The sequence below is a fragment of the Mobula hypostoma genome, chromosome 6 (assembly GCF_963921235.1).
Source record: "Mobula hypostoma chromosome 6, sMobHyp1.1, whole genome shotgun sequence".
NCBI lineage: Eukaryota > Metazoa > Chordata > Chondrichthyes > Myliobatiformes > Myliobatidae > Mobula > Mobula hypostoma.
This window is the reverse complement of record NC_086102.1, coordinates 85,108,514-85,126,521: the sequence shown is the minus strand read 5'-3', so window position 1 is coordinate 85,126,521 and position 18,008 is coordinate 85,108,514. Positions and strand designations below refer to the sequence as shown.

The 18,008-nt window shown below is 43.8% G+C and overlaps 1 protein-coding gene across 2 annotated transcripts in view; it reads right to left on the bottom strand.

Annotated features, from left to right (window-relative positions):
* LOC134348155 (RCC1 and BTB domain-containing protein 1-like) overlaps nt 1-18,008 on the bottom strand; it is a 70,084-nt gene that overhangs the window by 48,416 nt on the left and 3,660 nt on the right. Inside the window, exons 2-3 of one of the 2 annotated variants that reach the window (XM_063051107.1) lie at nt 16,298-16,479; nt 151-301 (exon numbers count right to left, since the gene is read on the bottom strand). In XM_063051107.1, coding sequence (XP_062907177.1) covers nt 151-301; nt 16,298-16,423 — 277 coding nt within the window. In that variant the 5' untranslated portion in view covers nt 16,424-16,479. The remainder of the gene's footprint in view (nt 1-150; nt 302-16,297; nt 16,480-18,008) is intronic. The other variant, XM_063051108.1, reaches the window with a different exon arrangement.

The window sequence follows — 18,008 nt, the reverse complement described above, 5'->3', positions numbered from 1 at the left end:
TCCTGGAACTCTGCATTCACCAACATTGTGGAAGTACCCACCTAATAGCTGACAACCACTTTCTGAAGCATAGTTATGGACAAACAGTAAACTCTGGTTCTACCAAAGATGTTGTCATCAAAACAAAGAAGAGATACAACTTAAGTTTACCTTCAGTAGCAAGTAAAATATGTGGTCCACTTCCATAACTGAGAGATATTATTTCCTTCCCACACAGAGAATCTATTTTCTTTGGTATTGCTATACTTTGACCATCTCCAACTCCTAAGCAGCTACTGCAATTCACTCCAAGAGTAAATACCTGGAAGAGACAGTTTATGTACAGTTATTGTAAGTATACACCACTCGTGTTACAGAACACTTGCACCTTGTCTAAGCAGTCTGGCTAAACACCTCTTTCTCCAGTAGAAGCAAATCTTCCACATTAACATATCAATCAAAAATAGTGACGAGAAAACCCAGATGTGGTCAGCAGTATATGGATATATTAAAAATAAATATGTAAAAAATTCATTAGAAAAAAGATCTAGGAAAATTATAGCTGAATTCTTAAATGTGAGAAGAGAAAAAAAGTAAGTCCAATTTACTGCAGACTGATCAGTTTGATAAGAGCATTAGAAAAGATTACGAATTATTTGTTGAAGAGTTAATAATAAATTCCAAAGGGGAATTTCACATTTGATCAATCATATTGAAATCTTTGAAAAGTTAACTGTTAAGATAATGCACAGTATATTTAGAATGTGTGGGCACGTGGCCAAGTGGTTAAGGCATTGGACTAGCAACCTGAAGGTCGTGAGTTCGAGCCCCAGCCGAGGGAATGTGTTGTGTCCTTGAGCAAGGCACTTAATGACACATTGCTCTGCGACAACACTGGTGCCAAGCTGTATGGGTCCTAATGCCCTTCCCTTGGACAACATTGGTGTCATGGAGAGGGGAGACCTGCAGCATGGGCAACTGCTGGTCTTCCATACAACCTTGCCCAGGCCTGTGCCCAGGAGAGTGAAGACTTTCAGGCGCAGATCCATGGTCTCGCAAGACTAACGGATGCCTTTATTATATTTAGAAACTAAAAAAATCTTGAAGATGCTGTATAGTACTCAAAATCTTGCATTTCATCCTATTTCAGATGATGCATGCTTTGGTTGGGAGCTTGTGTGTGTTTCGGGTAGAACTGCAGTCAGAACATATGGCGTACGGGAATGTCATCAAACAGATAGGAACATGAATACCTTTACTCTGAGGATTTGAGATGGAAAAGGCTTAGAAGGTTTCAAAAGAAAAATAGTAGGCTGGATGAGTGGGTGTATTTTAGAATTCAGGAAATTATGATCAAGAAATTGACAATTAAAGAAAAGATGGGATATAAGAGACTAGACTGTAAGGACTTCGATAGGTAGCACAGAGAAGACTAGTAGGGGAAAATGGGTGTATGTCACAGCCTGAGATTAGAAAATTTATAATGGGGGGCAAGGAGAAATTCTGATGACTTAGTGATGTAAATTCCACAGTTTTAAACTGTGGCTATAGAAATAACAAATATTCTGGATACTACCTTCCAAAATTCAACACGTTCAGAAATGATTTCTGCAGATTGGAGGATAGCAAACATAACCACACTATTTAATAATGCATGGTGAAAGTAAACTGGCAGTTATCAAAGTAGTATCAATAGTTGGTAAAATGAAGCAATCTATATTTTAAAAAATTAACAAACTTAGAAAATAGCACGATTAAGCAGAGTCAACATAGAATGACTAAAAAGGAAATCAAGTTCTACAGTTTCTGATAGAGTAGATAAGAGGGAAATCAGCAGATGAATCTAGATTTATAAAAGGGTTTTGATCATGTATCACAAAGAAGATTACTGAATAAGGTTAGAGCATGTGAATTTGGAGATATGGACTAATGTGGATATTCAGCTGGTTAACAGTTGAAAAGTAGTTGGATAACAGGTCCTTCTTGAATTGGGAGACTGTGACTAGTGGGTACTTCAGGAATCAGTGCTGAGACTCCAATTATACTCAATCTATGTAGCTAATTCATTGCTGCTAAATTTCTTGATTACATGCAGATAAGTGGGAATGTGAGTAGCGATGAAGAGGCTTCGAGGGGTTATGGAAAAGCTAATTTACTGGGCAACAACAATGGGGAAAAGCCAGAGGATATTTTTAAAATGGTGAGAGAATGGAAAATATTGACATTCAAAGGAATTTAGGCATCCTTGTACATGAAAGTTAATATGCTGGTGTAGCAACCATTAGAAAGACAGATGAAATGTTGGCCATTATTGCAAGAGGATTTGAGTACAGTTCCTCCTTCAGTTATGAACACCCAGCTTATGGATACCTATACAGTACATACAAACGAGCACTCATAAATATCACTAAATTCAAAAAGTCCAACGTTGTTTCCTATAAACAGTAGAACTAGTCTCCTCTCTGATGCCACTTTTAGTAATTGCTCTTCCTTTAGCGGTCTAAATTTTACAAAATGGGATTGCATTGAGCTTTTGCCACTTTTTAGGGATTATTATTAATTATGGGACATCATGTATTAATTCAAACAAGTAGTCTTCACAATAAAACTTATTTACATGCAACTCCCCATAGTAATCAGACACCTTTGTTTCTTCAGAACACAAACTTCCAGTTTCACAGTGGGAGGCCACTTAAGAGACTTGCTTCGGAAGCTGACAAAGTCATTACTCATATTGATACACGTACAGGTTTCCCCCGCCATCCGAAGGTACAGTGTTCCTACGAAATGGTTCATAAGCCGGAATGTCGTAAAGCGAAGAAGCAATTACCATTAACTTATATGGGAAAAATTTGTGAGTGCTCGCAGACCCAAAAATAACCCACCAAATCATGCCAAATAACACATAAAACCTAAAACAACAGTAACATATAGTAAAAGCAGGAATGATATGATGAATACACAGCCTATATAAAGTAGAAATACTTCTCCACAACCATTGCCGCACTGTCCTCTGCAGCGAAAATCTCACGCAAGCGCTCTCGGCAGAAACACGGCGCAAGCACTCTCCAGTAATCTTTAAGCTATGAAGCTGCCAAATCATACCAAATAACACGTAAAAATACACAGCCCACATAAAGTAGAAATAATGTATGTACAGTGTAGTATCACTTATAGGAATCGGGAAGACATCGAGCACACTAACGATGGTGTGTTAGGCTGAGTCGTTGGAGGTTGCAGTGGTCCTCACCCTCTGGGCAGCAAGCCGATGCTGATCTGCGAAGCATGCAGGGGTACAGCGGTAGCTGGGACGCACCCAGCACATCTTTAAGAAAAAAGCCGAAACAAACAAGCTAATTAATTAGGTGCCACCCGGCACGTAATTAATTAGCTTGTTTATTTCGGCTTTTTTCTTAAGGATGTGCTGGGTGCATTCCAGCCAACGCTGCATTCTTCGCGGATCAGTATCTGTCCGCGGCCCGGAAGTTGGGGTGGTGGGACACTGCGGTGTCATCTCGTCGTCTGTTTCCATCAGGGCAAGCATCTATCTCTGCCTGCCTTGATGTCGAAAGTCGAGGTTCGTCGTCTGCTGTGGCTGATGTGGAAGGCTTGCTTGACTGTTGAGTCTCGTGCATTTTTAGATCATACAGTTCTTTGTAAGGACTCAAACCATCCTGCAAATTTGCCCTAAACCAATGTAACCTTTCAAAATTAAAGTCGTACTTTATCATTACAGCGAAAATCTCACGCAGTTGCTTCACGTTCAGTTCCTGGACGACTTCACTTTCGATCCGTTCGCTACTGCATTCGGTTTTGATTGTTATCCTTCCCTCTTCCAATTGCATCAGCTCTTCATCTATCAGTTCTTGGTCATGAGATGCCAAATCATCTTCGTCAACTTCCACAAGCCAAACTCACTTTGTCCTTACTTCGTTCACTGTGATCAAAAGGCTTAATTATGTCTAGTTTTACGCTAAGTGTAACACCCTTACGAGCTCTTTCTAGCTTTTCCGATACCTTAGAACTCATCTTGCTAACGGCTGCTCACAGGCATGTGTCTAAGCAATGCCGGCGAGAATACAGTTCCGAGTCCAGGGGAGGAGTGGTTTATCGGGGCGTGCGCTGATTATTTTCACGCGCTGCCTTTTTTCGTAACAGTGAAAACACCTTTTCTGTTAGCGAAAACAGGTAACTAACGTAGGTCTTTCGTAACAGTGAGGTTTTGAAAAGCGGGGGACACCTGTACAGTGATACTCTAAAAAGTACCCAGAGTAAACCTACACAGTCATGGGGAGAACATGCAAACTCCTTACAGACAGAGGCAGGAATTGAACCCGGGTCACTGGTACTGTAAAGCTTTGTGCTAACCACTAGGCTACCATGCTGCTGAGGGGGTGCAAAGGCAAAACCTTGATAGGTCAGCTATAATCTTGGCCAATAGTGCAGCAGATTCAAAAGGGCTGAATGGCCAAGAGCGCATCCTGCTTCTTATAAACAAAAAATGTAAATAAATTTTAGCATTTAGGATTCAAAGTTTAATTTTTTTCAACATTTGCGTGCTCTTCTGATTTACACCTCAACTAAATCCATGCTTTGTTTCTTCATGCTGCCATCCTGCATCATTCAGCCTCATAATCACACAAATGCCTCCTTTTCATCTTTCCTTTCCCTGCTGCTTAGAACCAATCACTTCTCTAACTTCTCCAGGTTCTGATGAATTGTCTGAAACGTGGCTTCTCTCCAGCCTAGCCTGCAACATTAATTATTTCACAAAATGCTACTTGATACTCTTCTAGCATTTTCTCCTTCTCAAGAGGATGCAAGTGGTATAAACATCACGTGATCATAAACATCAGCAAGACACGATGAAGTGAATGGTCTGTTTCTGAGTTGCATGTCCTTTGGAAAAACTGATCGGAAAGATCATGATTAGCCTGGAAATAAAGGCATAAACGGAGTTTGAGACACAAAGGCAAATGAGATATGCAATTCAAGCTGAACTGAATAATTTAAAGAAACATTGGGCTAAATCTTCCACTAAATATCTGCCAGTTCCATATGGCACTGACCTGTGTAACCATGAGGAAGTTTAGGAGTCTCTTGGCAACACATCCAAATGCTGTTGACCCACAAAGCTTACCGACACTGAAAGGACTACCACACTCTGACTCTGCACCCCTCATTAAATCCAACTGTGGAGCTTGAACTCCAGAGGTTTTCCAGCATATGTGCATAGAGATTATTATTAATTATGGGACACCTTCAGGTGTTAATTCAAACAAGTAGTCACCAAACAGGTACTGCATCTGCAACAGTTAGAACTGCAGGCCTAAGTGGAGAGGAATTCTGCAAGGGAGAGGAGTATTACAAGTTCTCCCCAGATTTTTTTTTAAACTTCTTCGAGTGCAAGAAGGATGAGACTGCGCAGGCACGTGACGTCAACAGGACAGCGAGGAGAGTTTAAAAAGGCAGGTTGCTACCAATGGCTGTCTTTTGGATCGGGACTACAGTGCGTTGTGGGAGCTGAATTCTGAAGGAAGGCAATTTTTTTTAGAAAAAGCTTCTTCGAGTGCAAAAAAGATGAGACTGCACAGGCGTGTGACGTCAACAGGACTGCGCGGCGAGTTTAAAAAGGAGACGACCCTATACAGCGGGCAGCTGTTGGAGCGGGCAGCGGAGTAAGTGGGAGCAGAGTGTAGGGCTTTGGCTTCAACGGGCTTCGGCGGTAAACGGTGTGACGCCAAACAAAGCTATCGGGTGAGTGATGCTAATGAGAGAAATAAGAGAGACAATGGAGAAACATTCAGAATGCTAATAAGAGAGGAGAGAGGGATTGACGGAAAAGAAACACAATCCAGAATATTGACGGACCGTTTGTCTTGAACCTGAACTGTTTGAAGTTTGATGGACAGGCGATACCCCAACAGGGGGATAAAAAGAGCAGGTTCGCGAAGGCACGCGACACACCACGAGATCAAGAGATAATGAGACCCGGGAAAGTGCGGTGTACCCCACAAGTTGATGGGAGTTTGGAGGTCCGGTTCGCGGGACCGACCATAGGCTCACAGGGTGTAAAGGTACGATTGGTGGGAACCTGGTGTGTGTGTCCGCCCTTGCCTGGGTGCTGGGTTCACCACAGAAGAACGGTCGTATCCAGAACGGAGGGGTCACAGGCAGTGACCACAGCAGGATAGAAGACATAAAAGGGTCTGCCCGAAAACCAACTGCGAAGACATCAAAGGTCTGCCTGAATCAAATTGCATCCCCCTCCCTCTCTCCAACGGCACAACAGAGATTACTGTGAACTGTACTAAGCTGAACTGAACTCTGTGTCACTTAAGACTGATCAATTTTACCCTAGACTGCGAAAGAGCTTGGTTGATCCTTATTACCCTAGTTCTGTGTACATATGTGTATTATGATTGCTAACCTGTCTGCATTTATATCCTTACGATTAGAGTACTGTGTTACTTATTTCTTTAATAAAACTTTATTAGTTCCTAGTAATCCAGACTCCAACGAGTGGTCCATTTCTGCTGGTTTGGCAACCCAGTTACGGGGTACGTAACATAAGTGGGGATCTCGTCCGCAATTTTGAATGCCAAATTTGGGACTGGGTAAATTGATTGGATTAAAATTCCCGAAAGAAAGAAAGGGCAAACAGCAGAAATGGAGATTGAGGAATTTCTAAAGGCGCCAACCTTGGAGGCATTAGAGGATACCAGGAAATCCGAATTGGCAACTGCGGCCAAACGGTTGAGTCTTTTTATGGGGAAGTCGACAATGAGGAGAGCGGAGATGCACAGAGCTATCATAGAGCATTATGTATCTAAAGGTGTGTTTCCCCAAGGGGAGCTGGAGGTGGTATCTACGGGCAAACCGGGTGGAGAGGCAGTGCAGCTGCAGATAGAAAAATTGAGACTAGAGCACGAGTTCTGAATAAAGCAGTTGGAACGAGAAGAGACAGACAGAATGGCAAGAGAGAGAGAATTTGAGCTGGAGAGGTTAAGGATGACGCTAGCGCAGGGCCCCATGCCGAACCAAGGTGGAGGGTTCAGGGCGACCCAGGAAGTTAGGCTGGTTCCCCCATTTGAGGAGGTCGATGTTGATCGGTACTTTCTACATTTTGAAAAAGTCACTGCAAGTCAGGACTGGCCGAGGGATAAGTGGGCTGTTTTGCTTCAGAGCGTACCTAAAGGGAAGGCTCAGCAAGCTTCCTCGGCATTTTCCTCAGAAGATGCCCAGAGGTATGATGTGATGAAAGAGGCTATACTCTGGATTTATGAGTTGGTCCCGGAGGCATACCGGCAGAGGTTCCGGAATGTGAGGCAGCAGTGGGGCCGCATGTATTTAGAGTTTGCCTGTGAGATGCAGATGTATTGTGAGTGTTGCTGTGCCTCGAAAGGGGTCACTGGAGATTATGACAGACTGCTACAGCTAATACTGATTGAGCAATTTAAAGGTTGTGTCCCTGAAGGTATGAGGCCCTATCTAGATGAGAAAGAGGCAGAAACTTTAGCCGCAACTGCTAAGTTAGCGGATGAGTACGCGTTAACACACAAAGCAAAGCTTATCCTGAGTAAAAGTTACCAGAAGGGTAGTCGAGAGGGCGGAGAGAGTCCGCCAGAAAAGCCAGAAAGTAAGCCAGGGACTAGTGAGAAGGATAAGGAAGACAGGAAGCAGTTTGGTAGGAAGTCTCTTGGGGTCGTATGCTATAATTGTGGGAAAGCCGGTCACTTTGCATCCAGGTGCTTTGCCCCAAAGAAGGAGATGGGAAAAGGAAAAATGATGACTCCCGACTGGCTGTATTGAGCTGGCAAACAAATCGCTAGGGGAGAAGAGGTCTGATAGAGTTCAGGAAGGACGTGAGAAGTTTATTTTGGCCGGATTGGTGTCGGTGAAGGAGGGGTCAAACCCAGTTCCAGTACGGATCTGGAGAGACACTGGGGCTTGTCAGTCATTGATCTTAAGGAGCGTGTTAGACTTTAGTTCAGAGTCCGAGACTGGGGAGGTCAGTATGATAAAAAGGCATTGGGAAAGGGACTGAAGCAATACCTTTGCACCAGATACACCTAAAAAGTGACTTGGTCTCCGGATAGGGGTGAGGCCCGAACTACCGAAACTACCGATGGAAGACGTGGAGGTCTTACTCAGTAATGACCTTGCAGGCGGAGATGTATGCTCAGTAGTAAAACTGACAAGCCAGCCTGCCAGCATTGAGGCCCCGCCCATGGACTCACAGGTTTATCCCGTTTGCGCAGTGACTCGGCGCATGTCCAGAAAGGCTGCCGAAGTGAATATAGATTTAGCTGAGATGTTTTTACCAGCCTTGTACCAGGAGGGGTTAGAAAGTGAGAAGAAGGAGCATAGTGAAGCGGAAGGAAGTGAGAGAGTTGAGGCAGACTTATCGTTAGCAAGGAAGGAATTTATACAGGCACAGGAACGAGACGAGGAGCTGATGGTTTTGACGGAGACAGCTCTCTCCGAAGCAGAATTAAAAAGGGAGCCAGTGGGCTATTATGTGAAGGAGGGAGTACTAATGAGGAAATGGAGACCAAGTACCGTGCCCACAGATGAGGAATGGGGGATGGTGCACCAAGTGGTAGTGCCGAAAATTTATGGGGATGAGATTTTGAATCTGGCCCACAAGATACCCCTTGGTGGACATTTTGGGGTGAGGAAGACAGTCGATAGAATTATGAAAGAGTTTTACTGGCCGAGCATGAGGGAGGATATTATTGAGTATTGTAGATGTGAGCCGACATAGTTACAGCCTATTAATATGTTAACAGCTTACCACGATAAGAAAGCAGACCTAGTCGGTGTTATCACGAAAATTAATGAGGCTGGGGTGCCACCTGATAAGGGTAAAACCCATCTTGAAAAGATAAATATGGTGCCAACCAGATTGGAGAACTCTATTGTTTTGGCCAACTTTGCTGATAAGGTCTCTCACTTAGCCCCCGAACAGAGCGAGCTGCTAATAAAGCTAATTAACCGGAACGCAGACGTATGTCCGGATGTCCCGAAGCGATGCAAAGGGACAGTACATGATGTTGTTGTCACATTAGGTCAGCCTAGTAAGCAAAACCCCTATAGGATGATTAATTCAGTGACAAAAGGGCTAAAGAACGCAGAAGCGTATATTGGCGATGTAGTGGTCTGGAGTGACACGTGGGAGGAGCACATTGTCGCGGTAGAGGAACTGTTTAAACGGCTGTCTGAAGCCAACCTGACAGTGAACCTCACAAAAAGTGAATTCGGCCACGCGAAGGTCACTTATCCGGGATTTGTGGTAGGACAGGGGCAGCTGGCACCAATGCAGGCTAAGGTGCAGGCTATCTCTGAAGTCCCCACCCGGACAGACAAGAGGACCCTGAGAAGGTTCTTGGGGATGGTGGGGTACTATCGGAAGTTTTGCAAAAACTTTGCAGATATTACCCTCCCTCTTACTAAGCTCTTGCCAAAGAATGCTAAGTTTGTGTGGGACGACCTTTCTCAACAGGCCTTCGAGAGTCTGAAGGCGATTCTGTGTCACCATCCTGTGCTGAATGCACCTGACTTTTCAAGACCCTTCTCCCTAGCAACAGATGCTAGCGACGAAGCAGCCGGGGCGGTGCTGTTGCAGACAGACAAAGAGGAGGTTGACCACCCAGAGGCTTATTTTTCTAAGAAAGTTAATATCCATCAGAGAAATTATTCCACTGTGGAGAAGGAATTACTAGCAATCATACTAGCATTACAACATTTGGAGGTTTATATTTGTCCGGCATGGAAACCACTGATAACTTATACTGATCACAACCCATTAAGTGTTTTTGGCCACTATGAAGGATAAAAACAAAAGGTTACTAAGTTGGAGCCTGGTCTTACAGGAATTTGATATTAAAATAAAACATATAAAAGGAACGGACAATGGGATTGCTGACTGTCTGTCAAGGTGTTGAAACTTAAAGTTCTCTGTATTAGCCGAATAGCTGATGACCCTGTATATTAGTGTGTATCTAATAATGTGCATTCATGCCCATGATTTTTACCCCAGTAAAAATCCTTTGAAGGGTAGGGGTGTGACGCCAAACAAAGCTATCAGGCGAATGATGCTAATGAGAGAGATAAGAGAGAAAATGGAGAAACGTTCAAAATGCTAATAAGAGAGGAGAGAGGGATTAACGGAAAAGAAACACAATCCAGAATATTGACAGACCGGTTGCTTTGAACCTGAACTGTTTGAAGTTTGATGGACAGGCGATACCCCAACAGGGGGATAAAAAGAGCAGGTTCGCTAAGGCACGCGACACACCACGAGATCACGAGATAACGAGACCCTGGAAAGAGCGGTGTGCCTGCACAAGTCGGTGAGAGTTTGGAGGTCCGGTTCGCGTGAACCGACCAGAGGCTCACAGGGTGTAAAGGTACGATCGGTGGGAACCTGGTGTGTGTGTCCACCCTTGCCTGGGTGCTGGCTTCACCACAGAAGAACGATCATATCCGGAACGGAGGGGTCACAGTCGGTGACCACAGTGGGATAGAAGACATAAAAGGGTCCACCCGAAAACCAACTGTGAAGACATCAAAGGTCTGCCTGAATCAAATGGCATCCCCCTCCCTCTCCAACGGCACAACAGAGATTACTGCGAACTACACTAAGCTGAACTGAACTCTGCGTCACTTAAGACTGATCATTTTACCCCTAGACTGCGATAGAGCTTGGTTGATCCCTATTACCCTAGCTCTGTGTACATGTGTGTATTATGATTGCTAACCTGTTTGCACTTATATCCTTACGATTAGAGTACTGTGTTACTTACTTCTTTAATAAAACTTTATTAGTTCCTAATAATCCAGACTCCAATGAGTGGTCTATTTCTGCTGGTTTGGCAACCCAGTTACGGGGTACGTAACAACGGGAAGAGGCGAGAACAAAGCACCAACTCTTTTCTTCTCCCCCCACCCCCACCTTTCGTGAATCGGACTGGACAGACAGGAACAGCAGGGCTCTCACAGCTAATGGTACGAGCTAACGGTTTAAAAAGTTTGTCTGTTTAGTGAGGTAAGTGGGTGAGTAGACTTATTTTTCCTGTTTCATTCCTGTAGAATTAGATAGCATGCCTGTAGGGTTAGTGCTTTGTTCAGGGTGTCAGATGTGGGAATCCTGGGAGACCTCCAGCCTCCCTGATGGCCACATCTGCACCAGGTGCACCGAGATGCAGCTCCTCAGAGACCGTGTTAGGGATCTGGAGCTGCAGCTTGATGACCTAGTGCTTATCAGGGAAAGTGAAGAGGTGATAGACAGGAGCTACAGGGAGGTAGTCATCCCTAGGCTACAGGGGTCAGGAAACTGGGTCACTGTCAAGCGAGGGAAGGGAAATGCCCGGATAGTGGAGAGCACACCTGTGGCTGTCCCCCTCAGCAACAAATATCTTGTTCTGGATGCTGTTGAGGGGGATGACCTGACAGGGGACGCCAATGGTGACCGGGTTTCTGGCACTGAGCCTGGCGCTGTTCCGCAGGAGAGAAGGAGGGAGAAGAGAAATGCGGTAGTCATAGGGGATTCCATAGTCAGGGGAACGGACAGGAGATTCTGTGAGCCTGATAGAGATAACCGCATGGTGTGTTGCCTCCCAGGTGCCAGAGTGCAGGATGTCTCGGATCGGGTCCTGAATATTCTGAAGGGGGAGGGTGAGCAGCCAGTTGTCTTGGTACATGTTGGTACCAATGACATTGATAGGACAAAGCAGGAGGTCCTGAAGAGAGATTTCCAGGAGTTAGGAAGGAAGCTGAGAAGCAGGACCTCCTGGGTAGTAATCTCGGGATTGCTACCCATGCCACGTACTAGCGAGGGCAAGAATAGTAGGATCAGGCAGATGAATGCGTGGCTGAGAGACTGGTGCAGGGGGCTGGGCTTCAGATTCTTGGATAATTGGGATCTCTTCTGGGGGAAGTATGACCTGTTCAAAAAGGACCGGTTACACCGGAACCCGAAGGGGACCAATATCCTGGCGGGAAAGTTTAATAGAGCTGTTAGGGAGGGTTTAAACTAATTTGGCAGGGGGATAGGAACCGGAATGACAGAGCAGAAGAAGGGGAAAACAGAAAGAAATCTAAGATAGTGAGCAGTAAAGATGTCAGAAAAGACAGGCAGGTGATGGGGCAAATTTGTAGCCATCGGGATGAGTTGCAGTGCAATAAAGTTGCAGTGAAATCAAAGTGAAAAGTACCAAATACTGGTCTTAAAGTGTTACACTTAAATGCACGCAGCATAAGGAATAAGGTGGATGAACTTGTCGTACAGCTACAGATTGGCAGGTATGATATTGTGGCCATCACTAAGACCTGGTTAAAGGATGCATGTCTCTGGGAGCTGAACGTCCAAGGATACACGGTGTATCGGAAGGATAGGAAGGTAGGCAGAGGGGGAGGCGTGGCTTTATTGGTAAGAAATGATATTAAATCATTAGAAAGAGGTGATATAGGCTCAGAAGGTGCAGAATCTTTATGGGTTGAGCTAAGAAATCACAGGGGTAAAAGGACCCTGATGGCAGTTATTTATAGGCCTCCAAACAGCTGCAGGGATGTGGACTAGAAATTACAACAGGAAATAGAAAAGGCTTGTCAGAAGGGCAGTGTTATGATAATTGTGGGGGATTTTAACATGCGAGTGGATTGGGAAAATCAGGTCGGCACTGGATCTCAAGAGAGAGAACTTGTAGAATGTCTGCGAGATGGCTTTTTAGAACAGCTTGTTGTTGAGCCCACTAGTGGATCGGCTGTACTGGATTGGGTATTGTGTAATGAACCGGAGGTGATTAAAGAGATTGAGGTGAAGGAACCCTCAGGAGACAGTGATCATAACATGATTGAGTTCACTTTGAAATTTGAAAAAGAGAAGCCGAAATCTGATGTGTCAGTATTTCAGTGGAGTAATGGAAATTACAGTGGCATGAGAGAGGAACCGGCCAAAGTTGACTGGAAAGGGACACTGGTGGGAAAGAGGGCAGAGCAGCAGTGGCTGGAGTTTATGCGAGAAGTGAAGAAGGTGCAAGACAGGTATATTCCAAAAAAGAAGAAATTTTCAAATGGAAAAGGGATGCAACCGTGGTTGACAAGAGAAGTCAAAGCCAAAGTTAAAGCAAAGGAGAGGGCATACAAGGAAGCAAAAATTAGTGCAAAGACAGAGGAATGGGAAGTTTTTAAAACCTTACAAAAGGAAACCAAGAAGGTCATTAAGAGGGAAAAGATTAACTATGAAAGGAAGCTAGCAAATAATATCAAAGAGGAGACTAAAAGCTTTTTCAAGTATATAAAGAGTAAAAGACAGGTGAGAATAGATCTAGGACCGATAGAAAATGATGCTGGAGAAATTGTAATGGGAGATAAGGAGACGGCAGAGGAACTGAATGAGTATTTTCCATCAGTCTTTACTGAGGAAGACATCAGCAGTAAGAGAAGTGTGCACAGTCACAATTACGACAGAGAAAGTACTCAGGAAACTGAATAGTCTAAAGGTAGATAAATCTCCCGGACCAGATGGAATGCACCCGTGTGTTCTGAAGGAAGTAGCTGTGGAGATTGCGGAGGCATTAGCGATGATCTTTCAAAAGTCGATAGATTCTGGCATGGTTCTGGAGGACTGGAAGATTGCAAATGTCACTCCGCTATTTAAGAAGAGGGCAAGGAAGCAAAAAGGAAATTATAGACCTGTTAGCTTGACATCGGTGGTTGGGAAGTTGTTGGAGTTGATTGTCAAGGATGAGGTTACAGAGTACCTGGAGACATATGACAAGATAGGCAGAACTCAGCATGGATTCCTTAAAGGAAAATCCTGCCTGACAAACCTATTACAATTATTTGAGGAAATTACCAGTAGGCTAGACAAGGGAGATGCAGTGGATGTTGTATACTTGGATTTTCAGAAGGCCTTTGACAAGGTGCCACACGAGGCTACTTAACAAGATAAGAGCCCATGGAATTACAGGAAAGTTACATACGTGGATAAAGCATTGGCTGATTGGCAGGAAACAGAGAGTGGGAATAAAGGGATCCTATTCTGGTTGGCTGCCGGTTACCAGTGGTGTTCCACAGGGGTCCGTGTTGGGGCCGCTTCTTTTTACATTGTACATCAACGATTTGGATTATAGAATAGATGGCTTTGTGGCTAAGTTTGCTGACAATACGAAGATAGGTGGAGGGGCTGGTAGTGCTGAGGAAATGGAGAGTCTGCAGAGAGACTTGGATAGTTTGGAAGAATGGGCAGAGAAGTGGCAAATGAAGTATAATGTTGGAAAGTGTATGGTTATGCACTTTGGCAGAAATAATAAACCGGCAGACTATTATTTAAATGGGGAAAGAATTCAAAGTTCTGAGATGCAACAGGACTTGGGAGTCCTCGTACAGGATACCCTTAAGGTTAACCTCCAGGTTGAGTCGGTAGTGAAGAAGGCGAATGCAATGTTGGCATTCATTTCTAGAGGAATAGAGTATAGGAGCAGGGATGTGATGTGATGTCATAAGGCACTGGTGAGACCTCACTTGGAGTACTGTGGGCAGTTTTGGTCTCCTTATTTAAGAAAGGATGTGCTGACGTTGGAGAGGGTACAGAGAAGATTCACTAGAATGATTCCGGGAATGGAAGGGTTAACATATGAGGAACGTTTGTCCGCTCTTGGACTGTATTCCTTGGAGCTTAGAAGAATGAGGGGAGACCTCATAGAAACATTTTGAATGTTGAAAGGCATGGACAGAGTGGATGTGGCAAAGTTGTTTCCCATGATGGGGGAATCTAGTACGAGAGGGCATGACTTAAGGATTGAAGGGCACCCATTTAGAACAGAAATGCGAAGAAATTTTTTTAGTCAGAGGGTGGTGAATCTATGGAATTTGTTGCCACGGGTGGCAGTGGAGGCCAAGTCATTGGGTGTATTTAAGGCAGAGATTGATAGGTATCTGAGTAGCCAGAGCATCAAAGGTTATGGTGAGAAGGCGGGGGAGTGGGACTAAATGGGAGAATGGATCAGCTCATGATAAAATGGCACAGCAGACTCGATGGGTCGAATGGCCAACTTCTGCTCCTTTGTCTTATGGTCTTATGATTATGGTAGGTTTCCATTTCTGTAAACTGTTCATAACCTGAACAGTTTGCAAGTTTAAAATGTGGCCGCACACCAAGTTTCTGCACGGTAGAAGATCTGCCTGCAGCCCCACAGCAAATCCATCCCGTTGGTCTCCCAAACACACGTTCTTATGTTCGGTCTCTAGGTAAAGTCAGGCATTTGCAATTTGCGTAGGTTCTGCGTTTGACTACTTGCACTTTTGATTTCATTGTTCTAATTTAGATGCATTTCATTTTAAATTTTACCAATTTTAAAAACTTTTACAGGATGACTGACTCGTGTTTGTGATTTTTGGACATTCATATTAAAGCTTTTTGACAGTTGGTTCAACTTGGGGTATGGATTCACCAAGTGTCAATGCATTTCAGTGAGGGTTCCAACCAAACCTGCTCAGAGCAGATTCAGTAAACACAAGCAGCAAGGCAATTTGAAGTTGTCTTAGGCCATTACGGGTCCGTACATTAACAATTGAGATAGCATGTCTATATTTGCAGGAGATGAAAAGAACAGGACAAAGTTGAAGAGAACGTAAATGAGAAAGATACTGAAAAAGGAGTAGAAATACATGTCCCCCCCAAGTTAAGAACACCTGACTTATAGACACCATGTTACCATGTTCATACGTGCGACCAGCAGGATGGATCTGTGGATTTACCTGCTATTACAGAAACCTACTGCCAGGCAGAAGGTGGGGCATTTCCACAGGCTTTCTCTCCCCCGCCCTCACACAAAAGAGCCATAACAACGAGGGCTGGGTTGAACCAAGCAGAGCTGGGAGTACCGAGCAGATTCACTCGCTTACTCGCGGAGTCAGCAAGGTAAGCTGGCGACCACTCTTCCTGCACCTGCTCACCCTCCAGTCACAGCTGCTTCTGCGAGCCTCTCCCACACACTGACGTGAACAAGCTCCGTGGAACGGAAGCCTGTTGTAACACAAGGACTGTCTGTAATAATCAAAGATTACATCTTTCAAAAATCTGAAACAAAAAGCTGATGAGACTGAACAATGAAACCACAAATGTATCAAGGTATTAGCCCTCCAGGTTAGGTTAGATTTTGGCTATCTCCCACAAAATTGTTAAGAGCTCTGATGAGGCAAATGCCTGTCAAGTGACTGAGAAATTCTGTAATGAGTCAAGGCAGGAGCACAGGTGGAGAGCCAGTTACCTTAATATTCTATACTAAAATACAACCATCTCATGACTTACATTGTTATCTTTTGTTACATAAACAGCCTCAGTAGCTGAGACGCCAAAGACACAGGCTTGGTAAATCAATTTGAGCTCTTGTGGAGCAAGTAGGCTGAACACGGGCCACTTTCTAACATCCACCATGACTAGATTCCTAAGCAGACCTGATTAACATGATCCTCTGTGATACGATACGGTACCTGGAAGAGGAGGGGAGAAATTAATTTTGATCAGCGTTGCTTAAAACATTCAGTGAAAAAAAATTTACAATCAGAATAAACCTGACCCTGCAGAACCCAGTTAATCAAAGAAAGAAAATTTTAAGACTGCAGCATATAAAAAAATACAAAAGCATTATTTCAATAGAAATAGCTTTCAAATGCTTCAAGGTTCTTGTGAAATGCATTTTATTGTTGTTAAATTAAACGCTGCTACAAAAATCCGAGTTTTTGCTGCACTCAATTATAAAAATGTCTGGTCAAGCTGAGATAGCATTTAACAAGACTACAAAAACAAATTTAGAAAGGATTTGAAATATCCTAGGGCACTCTAGTAAGATAAACACAAATTGTTTCCACTAGAAAGACATGTTAAATTATTTATAATAAAAATCAGTAGAACTTCTGCATGTACCAAAGATTATTGTGTAATCAGTGCTGTTGACAGGTTTGGTCTCAAGAACCTCTGAGAATGGAGCTGAGTACAGATCAGCTGCAACATGTTTGTTAAATTTAATGTTCTCCTGTTAAAATAATTTTCATTTAAAGCTTTAGGTCTTTTCCTCAAAGCAGTTGCAGAGCCTTGAGGACATTCATTCAGTGTCAGAACAATAAAAACAGTAAAGTTCTTCCAGAATACTGTAAATACATCACAAACTATATTACTGAAAATTCCACACGGGGGAGATGCAATACACAATGGTAAAGTGAGACAACAAACTGGAGAGACAAAGCAAATGGCAACATAAACTTTACTAGTACTAAATTCTAAATGTTGAAATAATAGATAAAATCATTATATGTGAACAAGAATATAATGGGAAATATTGATACAAAGGATGATATAGCAACACACAAAATGCTGGAGGAACTCAGAAAGTAAGGCAGTATTCTTATGGAAAAGAATAAACTGCTGACTTTTCAGACCAAGATCTTTCATCAAGACTGGAAAGGAAGAGGGAAGAAACCAGAATAAGGTGGGGGAAGGGGGGAGAGGAAAGAGTTCAAGCTGGCAGGTGATAGGTGAAGCCAGGGAGGGGGAAAGTGGGTGGGTGGGGTACAGCATATGAATGTCTCTTCCACCACAGTTTGCAATGATTACCTACAGCAAACAACCCTCACTCTAACCATGGCATCTTAAATTGAGATCTTCATAGGAATCAACTGAGATCTTCAATTGGAATCAGCAGTCAGATTCATTATTTCAGGCCTTGCCTACTGAGTGCAATGACCTAATTCTACCTCTGTGTGTCTTGTTACTGGGACCTTTACACAGGGCATGTCACCAACACAAAAGCAATGACTACACAGCAACTGCCGATGCACCACTTCAGACTGATTTAACTCCCCCACCCCCCCCCCCCGCCTTGGTCAACAACATTACAGGAAGACGCAGCCCACAACCACCATCTCAAGGGCTAATCAGGGATGAGCAAAATACACTAGTCTCAGCAATGTAACCCACATCCCAAAATGTGGGCTGTGGGCCGCTGGATTTCGTACTGGGCTGG